Source organism: Tiliqua scincoides, chromosome 8 (genome assembly GCF_035046505.1).
Source record: "Tiliqua scincoides isolate rTilSci1 chromosome 8, rTilSci1.hap2, whole genome shotgun sequence".
Lineage (NCBI taxonomy): Eukaryota > Metazoa > Chordata > Lepidosauria > Squamata > Scincidae > Tiliqua > Tiliqua scincoides.
The window spans coordinates 41,297,206-41,309,558 of NC_089828.1; the positions used below are offsets into that span (position 1 = coordinate 41,297,206).

Genomic DNA, 12,353 nt, shown 5'->3' on the forward strand with positions numbered 1-12,353 from the left:
AGTACCTAGGAGAGACTGAGGACCCAATCCTAAACAGTGCGCGCCGGTTTACTGCCAGTGCGCAGTGTCGCAAATGTGCCATGAAGCAGGCTTGTGAGCTCTTAGTGCTGGTGGAACACTCTGCTGCTCCGTGGTCGCCTGAACTGCTGGGCAGCGGAGAGGCAGGTGGAGGTGTGGGGGAAGGCGGAAAGGAGGCATTCCAGGGTGGGGGAAGCAGGGGGGAGGACAGGAGGGAGGTGCCGGGGGAGGGAGCAGGGTGCAAGGAGGTGGGACCAGTGGAGCTCAGTGGTGTAGCTAGCAGGCCGCCTTGGGTTTCATGCCAAAAGAGAGTGCCACATAAGGCCCAGCCAAGATGGCGGACGCTATAGTCTCCCTTCTGGTGCCTTTACGATCTGCCTGTGCCCCCCCCTTCCTCCTCCTTTGGAGGCTCTCATTGAGCCTCTGGAGAAGGAAGTGATGGCAGCAAGATCACAAAACTGCACCTGCCGTTGCTGCCTGTGGGCCGCCATCGTGACACAAAGAAGGCACTCAGCACAGCGAGAATGGAGAGAAGCTAAAATGCCGCCATTCCTAGCTAGGCCAAGTGGCTTCATCAGCAGCTTGCAACCCAGAATTGGCAGTGATGTCATCACATCACTGCCAATTACTTCCATGACGGCACACTTGGGGGGGAGGGGATGTGTGACACCACAGGTAGTGATGCAGCCAAGTACAATTTTTGGTACTTTATACTTGAATTAATGTCAGTGGCTATAAGAGGATTTCCCCCATTCCAGTTCTTTGGAGTTCCTCTGGTCCAAAGTAACCTTGATATGAACATATGTACAACTGCACCTAGATCATTTTTGTATGGCGTTAAACCAATGCAGAGAAGAGCCATGTGCGTCACTACAACTCTGCACAGCAAGAATCTTGATGTAATGGTATAGATCAGTGGTTCTCAAACTCCTTGGGAGTCCAAGAACCGCTTGTAAGGGTTGCGGGGGAGGGAACTTGGAGGATGAATGTGCCCCAGTAGCGCCACAGCAATTGCAGCACCATGGATACCCATTACTGGGTCACTCTCCTTAAGGGGAAATGACCCATTTTTTGTTCCTATGGTGGGTTCCTACCCAGCACTTTGTTCCTACCCAGCACTTTCAGCACTACTTTGTTCCTACCCAGCACTTTGAGCACTACTGGTAATAGATGATCACATCAAGATTGCTTTTTTGCAGTGTTCTATCAATGTGTCCTTGCACATAGGTAACTTTCGACTGGGGAAAGATGGAAATGAACAGAAAGAATGGAAAGCTGCAGCTGGCCATGCAGAGTACAGCCATGCACAGAATTAAGACTTTAAAGACATGGATGGAGGACTCCTAATATATCACTTTCACTCTTGAAACAAGAACTAGGTAATTTAGAACCCCTAAATCCAGGAAGAAATTTGGATGAGGAGAATCTTGGAAATATCCTAAATAATAATGAACAGACAAGGGGGGGGGGGTTATTATATTAACAAACTGATACTTAAACAACACACAACACAATTTGCTTGTGTTCAGTTATTCTTTTTTAATTAATTTGCCCTGCTCTTGAGTATGCATCAGCATCACATTTGGTTTTATGTTTTTTTTTCCCTTAAAAGTCATACTGCTTTTTTTAAAAGAATAAACGGTAAAATGTCACCAAAAGTCAAGCAAATGTTGGCACCATTTTGCTCAATAAATTAGAAGAAAAATAACAGAAAAGCTTCTGACACATAGGTAGAATGCACTTTATGGTACCTAAATAAATATCATAAGTTACTTTGAATAAATAGAGTTCATCTATAATAATATACAAGTGTATTGCATCAACTTCTCAAGATAAAGCAATGGGTAGAGTTTGCACTGACAGCCCACGGAATTAACTACCCAGGCCACTACAATATTTCACTACAGAGAAATATTACACTATAATATGAATGCTATTGTTTGAGGTCATAAATGGGCACTGATGGCTGTTGATGAATAGTAGCCATTAGCTGTAAGTTGCTCTCTATGTGCAGGATGCAATGAGATAGTTGGAAGCGAGTCGGTAAATGAGCATTCTGAGTTTGGCAACAGGCCTTGCAAGGGGATTTGCTCATACATGTTGTTTGCTTTTGGGTAAGTGACAGGGTCTAATCCTATCCAACTTTTTAGCGCTGATGCAGCTGTGCCAGTGGGGCACACACTGCATCATGAAGTGGAAGGGGGGGCAGTCATGGCACTCAAGGTCCTCGAGGTAATGGAATATTTATTCCCTTACCTTGGGTCTACATTGTGGCTGCATCCATGCTGGAAAGTTGGATAGAACTGGGCCCTAGCATTGCTTCCTAGGCTAGCACTCTCTGCCTGGGTGCCAGCCTGCTTGCCACTGCTCAGTCTGCCTATTCATAAACAATGAGAGGACACAAAAATACCCCAGTTCTCCTGGTTTCAGTCATCACAAGTGTAAAGTGTTGTTCCTTTGCCCTGCAATTTTCTCCCACTCAGAGAGAGCGGTGAGGCACAAAGCAATAATGAACGCTGTTTGATATTGATGGAAAATCAAAGCCTCCTCTGATCCTCAGACATGCGAGTGTTAAGTTGCGGTTACTGAGTCAGGCATCATGCCCACAGCAATGCTTGAATTTGGGGTTTTGTGTGTGTGTGTGTGTGTGTGTGTGTGTGTGTCCAGCTCCCTTACCTTTTGAAGCCCCCTTTGGAAGGCTACAAGGATGAGTGATTGACCTAAAATGAGGTGGGGGGATCAGGGGTTGGGACTTTTGGAGTTAAGGGCTCTCCTGCTTCTCCATAATCCCCCCACTGATTTTTAGGTTTCTTTTCAGTGTTACTTCACGTATTCTGAAAAGTTTTCACTACTAGGTGACTAGTAAACCCTGGACTGTCATGGATCTTTGCCAGCCTTAGATCTTTCCCTCAGTTAAAACTCTGGCATCTTTTTGAAAATATGAGTTTGTCCCTGTCCTTTTCAGGCTGCAATCCTGTACACACTTTTGTGGGACTAAGCCCCGCTGAACACAGTGGAGTTTACATCTGAGTAGACATGCATAGATGTGGGATTCTGGAGCCCACCTTGAATCTCTCTGAAATCCTCACTGCCCCCCATGTGCTGCTGCACTCCCGGTTTTTCTTTTCAACCTGCACATTTGTGATCGCAGCAAATCTCATGTGTTCTCCGTCCCCTAAAGGAAGCAGATCTTAGAAATTCCTCCCCAAAATTCCTATCTGTTGAGTTGGGGTGTGCATGAAAATAGAGGTTAATCTATCTGATGATTATCTCTGAATATAATGTAGGCTGCGTTTGAAAGAGCAGGTGCAGTACTATGACTGAGGATCCCCCAGTTTGAAACTCACATCTGCCATAAACTCACTGGGAAACCTTCCACAAGCCACCCTCCCCCCCCATCACATCCTTGTTCCATTTGCAATATGGGGATAATTCTATTGGCCTACCTTACAGGTAGTGTAAGGCAGGCCTACCTTACTTGGATTAGTGAGGTAATGTATGTGAAGCACCCGAAATGTGGTGTGTACATGCTGTTTAGTATTAAATTAAAATTACTTTTCTTCTGCATTGCATTTATCCTGCACCCTTCTTTCAAGGCAGCAACATGGTTTTTCTCCCCTTTACCTTGCATTATCACAACAACCCTATGTAGTAGGTTAGGCTAAGAGGGACTGACTGACCCAAAGGAACTGACTGGCCTTGAGCTTTGAATGTGGACTTGAAGCTGGGCCTCTCCAGTCCTGCTCTATCACTCTCATAACCACACTGGAATTTGAAGTGGGGGGAGGGCAGATAGGTTGGGAGAGAGGCTGCTTAATCATTTCCCCAACGGTTAGTAACCCTTCCCCAATTACCACTTTCCCTTTGTATCTTTGTATTCAAGGTTCAGATGAGGGGTTCAGATGAAGCGGTGGTTGCACAGAAAAAGATGCAAGTGTTAGGACCCTAAAGCACCCCCTCCCACTGCCTCTCTGCAGCACATTGGCCCCTCCCAAAGAGATACTGCAGGGGAGAAAAAGTTACATGCCACATGGATGCAATATGGCGTGTACTTTGAAGCTCAATGCTGGGGAAACTGATTTACCAGCGTTGGAGGCATGTCGAGGAGCAGTCATGTCATCTGCTCAGATTAGCACTCGCTGCTCCAGGAAAAAAGGGCAGTATCTGGAAAGACCTTCAAGGACACAATCACTCTCTCTTAAATATCTGGGCATGACATATTGCAGTCTCACAGGCCATAAACATCCTCTATTCTGGGAGTGCCACGGGCAATTCTGAAGAACAATTAATGCGTCAAGAAGGAAAAAGGAAAGATGGCCAGGCAGAATGGAGCGTTCTTGTTTACAGATGTTTCCATCCGTGGCTCCTCGCTCTCTCAGCACTCTTTGGGAAATGTGTCACCAATGAAATCCTCAGTTAAAATAAGAGCAGGAGGTGGCCGGGTGGGTGTAGCGTGCTCTCGGAAAACATTTCGACAATGCTGTATCTTTCAAACAGACCACCCTTGATTGAGAAATGTACTGGCAGATTGGATACATTTAGGCAGAGAGTGAGGCCCCAAGAGAGAATGGATGCTGGGCGAGAGGGGAGGGGACTGAGCAGCCACTAATTTCCTAAAGGAGGACCCTGAACGCATGACACTGTCTCCCCCTGAGTCAGACCAGTGGTCTGCCTAACCCAGGATTGCCCATTCTGACAGGCAGCAGGGCTTCAGTTTTTCCTGGACAGGCCCAAGACCTCCTGGTGCCTGAGACAGTGGGCCAAGTGCTGCCCCACTTGATGTGCCAGCCTCTGTTCCTTCCACTCCCTGGATCAGAAAGGGAAGTGGAGGACACAGGAGGAAAATGATGTGAAGGAGAAGAGAGTGGTGGGCTATAGGGTTGGGAAAACCCCTGGTGTAAGGAGGCTTAATCTCCTTTTCGCTTCCAATGTGTAAGAGGGACAACTGGTAGGAGGGAAGGGGTGCTCAAACCTTTCCCCACCAGCCATTTTTCTTGACAATCCTTCCTTTCACCCCAGCTTCCCACGTGTGCTCAAAGACTGATATCTCAATCAAGGAAAAGCAGTTGGGGGAGGATGGGTTGCAGAGGGGAAATGATGGCTGGGAAAGGGTTAGGCAGCCCTCCCCACCTGCCTCCTCAGCAAATGCCCTCATAGCATCAGACAAATCCTAACAGCTTCTAAAAAGGATTCTATTTCAGAGGCTCAGGATAGATATGCATGCGAGTCCAGGAGGACTGGTTGCTCAAGGAAAATAAAAAGCCCCCTTGAACTAAAAAAGAGCTCTCTGTTCTCTTTCATGGTACATATTTTGCCCAAGGCCCTGCACAGTGTCCAGTGGTGTGGCACACTTATGATTAAAGGGACAATTCCAGGCCCATTTGCATTCCACTGCCTTCGCTCACAGCCACAATGGGCAGCAGAAACTTGTGGTTTGTCCTTCTGTTTAGCATTTTCTCTAGCCGGGAACAGAGCCAAAAAGGAGGGAGCAACTCTCTTCCATGAGACAAATGAAGTTGGCTCGGCCAGCGCAGAAGTCCAAGGGTTCATTTATTTCCTACCAGAGTAAACAACAGTGACACTGCTGTAAATGGAGCATGTGCCAACAGCAAAGCTGCCCCCCATCCCACCCTATTCCCTTGTGCACACCACTTTGGAGATCATTTTCCCTGCTTGGCTATAAACCACAAGAAAAACCACAAAACTAGAAGGTACACCAGAAAGTCATGGCACCCATCTTGAACAGGAGCATGGTGCACTGGCTAGATCAGAGGCAGCTGTCTCCAGTGGCTTGCAGATTGAGAGACAGATCCACAGAGCACCAACCTACCAGTAAGTTCACCTGCACACATTTCCCGGAAATAAACCGCAGCTGTGCAAGCTGCATGGCAGTTCATTCATTTCAAGATCCCGGCGGGTTTTAGGTCACGCTTAATTATCAGGGAAGGGCACTATTCATCACACTCGTATTCCTCCCTCCCTCAAGCTCCAGGTAACATACAGCTGTGATGGTTGCAACCTTAGGTACCTTCAAAGAGATTAGAATAACAGCCCAATCCAATGCAACTCCCCGCATGGCAATGCAGCAGCTCATCCCTTGGGGAGGTTTTGGCCTTCTTCTTGGGGTAAGAGAAACATTTGTTCTCCTGCCCCAGGGTAAGCCTATGCCAGCCCGCCAGGCCTATTCAGATCTGTGCCAGCTCTATAGCTGGCACAAGTCTGCATGCACCAGAGATGGAAAGAAGAGGGATGGAGGCCAGGAAGGGGGTTAGGATTTGGTGTGCACTGCTGCTGCTGAAGCCACCCCCTTTCTGGTTTTGATCCATCCTCCTTCCAACCCCATCACTGCCCTGTTCTGTCCACCCCACCCCACCCCACTCCATTGCCTTGCTCCCACTCCCTGTACAAACTTACCAGTGCCAATGGGTGTCTGTTGTTTGCTGGCACACAAAGCCGGCCAGTCCCCACAAGGAGCAGCCAGGTTGTGTGCACTGGCACACTGCATTTTGTGGCAACAAGAAATAAGGCCTGGTAAGGAGCAGGCCAAAAATCTACTACTGGTGGCTACTGGCCTTGATGCCTATCTGGAACCTCCATATCTAGAGGCAGTATATACTGCTGACTACCAGTTATTGGGAAGCAACAGCAAGAGAAATCTGTTGTCTTCATATGGGCTTCTCAGAGGCATCTGGTTGGCCACTGTTGGAAGAGAGATACTGGACCTTCTTTTATCTGGTGCAGTAGGATTCTCCTTACAGGGGAAGACGCTTGCAGGGCATGTGTTTTGCATACAGGAGGTATTAAGAACCCTGAGGGATATAGAGCCAAAGGCTGTCTAGTTCAGTATTTCATTTCCCATGGTGGATCACCAGATACATCTGGGTAGCCCACAAGCAGGATAGAAAGGTAATGGAGCTTACATCTGAGTAGACATGCATAGATGTGGGATTCTGAGGCCCACCTTGAATCTCTCTGAAATCCACCACTGATAACGCTCTCCCACCATTACTCTCTTGCAACTGAAGAAAGTGCATAGCATCATGCCTAGAAGAGCCCAGGTTCAATCTCTGGCATCTCTAGGCAGGGCTCAGAATGGTCTTGCCTGAAACTTTGTGGAATCAAAAACTTTGTGTGAAACTTTGTGGAATCAAAACTTTGTGGAAACTTTGTGGAATCACTGCTATCACAAGCCTGAGAAAGGCCAATGGTGCAACTCAGTAGAAGGTAGTTTTCTACTGGGGACACTGGGGTGTCTGCATTTTGGAAGGCAGCCTATTGGGTGGCCTTCGACAAGTGTCTCTTGCAGGAAAGTCCACCTTGCAGGCTCCTGTCAACAATGCTTGGCACTCCTTGGCAGAAGCATAGCACAGAAGTCATTATAATACGTACACTTCAGAATGGGTGTCTTGTAATTGAGAACTAAAGCAAACCCAGAAAACAATCACATATAAGAACAGCCTTGCTCGGTTTGATCAAAGCAAAGCTGGATATTCAGATGCATCCCAGAACCTGTTTGGCAGAACTAGAATGCAGGTTCCATCTTATTTGCAGTTTGAACCAAACTTGTTGTTTAAAAAAGGGCCAAGAAACAGAAGCATCCCTTACATCTAAATGAAACTAGTAACGTGTATCAGGTTGGCAGTGAGTGAGATGCTAGAGTGCCTCAAGAAATACATTGAGGGCACAATCCTAACCAGGTCTACTCAGAAGTAAGTCCTATTTTGTTCAGTTGGGCTTACTCTCAGGAAAGTGTGGTTAGGATTGCAGCCTTAGTTACAGAGCAATCCTATGCATGTCTCCTTAGAAGTCTCAATGAGTTTGCTGGAACTTATCCACAGGAAAGTGTGCTTGGGATTGCATCCTTGCTAATTATAGACTCACAGAAGAAGTTGCCTACAGAACCTCTGTATGATTCAACACTCTGTTCTTGTCTCCTTCCAAACAGCTTTTGTAAGTAGATAATGTTACTGTGCCTTTATATATGACTGGATTGATTCAATCACTCTCATAGCAGAATGACTTGCCCTAAGAGGATGTTTTCCACTGAGTCTCTCAATGTGTCTCTGCTCTGATCTTGTTCTGACTCAGCTCTGATTGACACCTTCCAATCAGGAGACCAGAGGCTCCTGCATAAACAGAGGCAGGATTTCTTGTTTGAAACGGGATCATTCTTACACATTTAAAAATGAACCGTTGGGGGTTCTATGAGTGCCAACATTCCTGCCATTTTCCTTCAAAAAAATGAGTATCCTCAGGGCCAGCAAGACCTCCTAATGCCTGAGGCAGACTGACAAACACTACCCACTTACCTAAGGATGTGCCAGCCTCTGCTCCTCCCACTCCCCAATATTATAGCTCAGCATTCCACATTTCCTCTTCCTCTCTGCCCCCCCTTTCTTTTTTACTCCAGGGAGAGGAAGGAGAAGGAGGAGCAGTGGAGACAAGTAGGCAGGCAGAGATGGGTGTCCCCTCCCAATCTGCTGCCTAAGGCAAATGCTTCAGTTGGCCTCATGGATGGGTCGGTCCGATTGTTTTAAAGCATTTCTAAGGAACACTGTCTCAATTAAGAGTCTTACCCACAGTGGTTGTACAATGATCGAGTCAAGGGAAGGGTTGAGTCAAGGGAAGGGTTGCCTGTATGGTTCCCCTACAGAAGCATTTCTCAACCACTGGTACTTGTACCACTTGGTGGCACTTGAGGTGGGGTCTGGTGGGACCCCCAGACCCCCACCACCAATGCAGTGTTGTCAAGCAGCAGTAGGTGATTACATCATTGCCAGTTACTTCTGGTGGTACTTCCAACAGGTGGACCATGCAAAGTGGTACAGCAGGGGACAAACATTGAGAAACACTCCCCTAGAGCTGGTTGGGGAGGAATGAGTGGTCTTATTCCACACAGAGGGCTCACAATTTACATTTTAAACCAGTGTTTTCCAAAAGTAGGCAACATTAAAAAAAAATTCTTAGCAACATTTCAAAATTCTTTCCAGGACTGAAGGTGATCTTTGCATTATTTCCTTTGATTTATGATCAGGTTTAGTATGGATCTTCACATCATTCATCTATTCTAATTCAGCTGGCCTCATGGATGAGCCAGCTCTAAGTATCCTTCAGTTAACACAAAAGTGACCCAGCTGAGAAGCTGATGCAATGCCTGTTAAGGAATGGCAGCATTTGGTACATATTTGTTGATATTTTAAACCTATGTCTATATCCCTCATATATATATTTTACACAGCACTATTTTATACTGCGCATGTACATGAAGATAATGGTATGATAAAGTCTTATGGCACGAGCACAGTCCCTTGATCTGCTAAGCTTTTATTCGCACGTCTCCCAAAAGTTCCATTCACATGAAACTCTCCCCTACTTTAAGTTGCAAAATGGAATCATTTTATTAATAAGAATAATGATAATAATGATGGTAGTAATCATAATGAAGGCCACCAGGGCTATCCACAGCAGGCTGCAGGTGCCTGCTCCTAGTTGTGACCCAGACAACCTCTCTGGAAGACCATGCGCTCCTCTCTCTAACTCCTTGGCTTGCAGCTTAACATGGACAGGCTGCCGATGTTTGTCTCCACCAGAAATATGCCCCATTCTTGGCAGCGTGGAGCAAGGAACATTTAGCAGGAGACTGGAAGGACTTCCTTCCACAGTGGCACCCCAGGCAACTCTTCTCCAGAAAGCACAGGTGGTGGAAACTAGTGCGGAGAGGCCAAAACTGAAATCCTCAGAGGCTCCTTGTTTCATATTCCACTAGACAAGCAAGCCCCAAGACCCGAGCTGGTGGTCCAAAGCTTTGCTGTTGCCCCATGCATTCGCTAGTGGTGCTGAGGTAGACTTAAACCCAGTTGTCTCCTTGGCTGCTCCAAGCATGGGTGCTTCTTGCTGTTTCTCTCTCATTCTCTTTCACCTTGGGAGAACCACCCTCACATCAGCAGCCTCTGGGCTCTGCTTGGTGGACAACCAAACTCTTTCCTCCTTGCTCTGCTCCTTCAAACACAGCCACATTCTTCGGCCGACACCTCGTTCACTGTATAGTACCGGTTGCCTGCATCCAAGAAGGAGACATTTCCTTCATACTTTAGGGGCCGACAGCATGGCCGAGCCCTCACTTTCTCCTTCTTGATCTTTCTTATGCTCCTCACATGCTTCAGAGAAAGATCATAGTTCCGTACAGCCGCGTCACAGGTGCCACTGCAGTAACGGAAGAGGATGGTCTCATCGGAGTTGTATCCCAGACCCAACTCACTGACTGTCACTTCCACCTCCTTGAGGGAGCAGGGCTTATGACGAGCCTTCGCACGTTTCATCCGGTTGCCACCTCTGCCGCCTCTGAGAGCAAGCAGCTCGTGACCCCCTGAGTTCATGGACTGGCTGTACCTCTCAATCAATGTGGAGATTAGCTGGTGGATTTCGCCCTCTGTGTAGCTCTCAAACAACGTGCTATCTGAAATTTAAAAAAGGAGCAGGTGTAAGCCATCACAGAAAAACAAAACTTTGGATAAACAGGATGTTTAGTGAGGACTAGGAACTTTAACTCATTACCTAGCATCCAAAATGTCTTAGAATTCTTCAATGTCTAGTGTATAGGTGTGCCACAGTTGTGGGCAATGGGTCAAACCAAGCCTGATCCAAAACCCAAAGACTAATTCAGAGGGGTTTTTTCCCCCCCAGTGAATCCAAATTGAGTCTGGACCTAAAATCTCTTGGTTGCCTGAACAGAACCTCCTACACAACTGTTTCAATAAAAGTGATTCAATAACACAGGCCTACAAAATTGAGGGTCAGAAAAGTTTTTCCCAAACTTTATGGTGGTTTGAGATGAATTTGGGGTGCTGATTTCAAAAATGGAATCCGTTTTGCCCTATCACGGCTAGTTTTGAAGATATAGTATAGCCTCATTAGTGAATGGAAGCTAATGGTGAATGGAAGCCTCATGAGGAAGCTGCTTGAACCATTCACTAAAAAGGCTATGCCGTGTCTCCAAAACTAGACGCGATAGGGCAAAACAGATGCCATTATTGGAATCAGCACCCCAAATATACCCAGGAATTGGTGTAATGTTTAAGGAAGCAAAATGTGTGTTGGCCTGTGTAATCAGACACTCAGTTTGCAACTAAAGGATTAATATTCTGTTTTCCAGTTTGTATGCTACTATATGCATTTTGTTGGTAAAATCCTTTTATCAAAATCAAAGAACATATTTTTTCCAAGTTCAACAGCTACCATATTCTTTTTCAGTATTACGTTACAAGCAAAGGAGCTTCATTACTCTTCAAGAAATGTACTTAAAATGGTTCAGAGCCCAATCCAACTTTCCAGTACTGATGCAGCCATGCCAACGGGACGTGAGATGCATTCTGTGGTGGGAAGGTCAGCCATAAAGGCCTCCTCAAGGTTACCTTGGAGCAGTTTGCAGCTGCATTGGCGCTGGAAAGTTAAATAGGATTGGGCCCTCAAAGTCCTTGGACCAGTTATGAAATCACTTTTTGAAGCTGGGATCTTGAACAGAACTCAGCTGGACATTTAAAAAATACCAGTGAACCTGTACCAAAAATGAACCCAATATTTTAAAGGATAAGCTCTTGGATAAAACAGTTTGAAAAAGCAATCTTGATATGATTATGCATCTCACTGCATTGCAATTTTTTTTTTATTATGCTTACACTCTACCACATCCTTGGGCACGGAGTTCCACAGATCAATTATGCGCTGGGTAAAGCAATATAGTTTTACCTTTTGTCTGATTGGACTCTTCCACTAGTCAATGTTAGTGGATGTCCTCTGGTTCTGATAATTTGCAAGAGGGAAAATTCACTATCCACTCCATTCATGCATAATTTTATGTCATACAGCCCAATCCTATCCCCTGCCACTAGCACTGATGCAGATGCATCAAAAAGGCACACTCTGCATCCTAAGGGGTGTGTGTGTGTGTGTGTGATTGGACAGCCTTCAGGAGGTAAGTGAAAACATTTTGCACTTACCACCTCTAAAAGGCCGCCTGATGGACAATGGGTCTCGTCGGACATACGCCACCTATTTTGGTTATGTATGTCTGAGGAGAGAAAAGGGGTGGAGAAGATTTAAAATGAGGATATACATTCTGGCATGCACCATCGCCACCAAGTCCACCCGCCCCTTCCGCCACCTCCCCACCCCTGGTTCCTCCCTCCACAGCCCCAAAACTCCTCCCTCCTCCTCCCCGCACACGGTCCATCCCTGCTGCTGCCTTACTGGTGCCAGGTGCTCCAGGGAGGCCACTGTCACCTGGCCACTCACTGTTTGTGAGGGTGGCCCAGCTGCGCAGAATAGCGGGTTGCATT

General features: G+C 46.5%; 1 protein-coding gene across 1 annotated transcript in view; it reads right to left on the reverse strand.

Annotated features, from left to right (window-relative positions):
• Positions 1 to 1,540: 1,540 nt before the first annotated feature.
• The window catches only part of NRTN (neurturin), a 93,462-nt gene continuing 82,649 nt past the window's right edge, over positions 1,541 to 12,353 (reverse strand). The window contains exon 4 of the mRNA XM_066636421.1: positions 1,541 to 10,474. Within this exon, the coding sequence (XP_066492518.1) occupies positions 10,020 to 10,474 (455 nt within the window). The 3' untranslated portion in view covers positions 1,541 to 10,019. The remainder of the gene's footprint in view (positions 10,475 to 12,353) is intronic.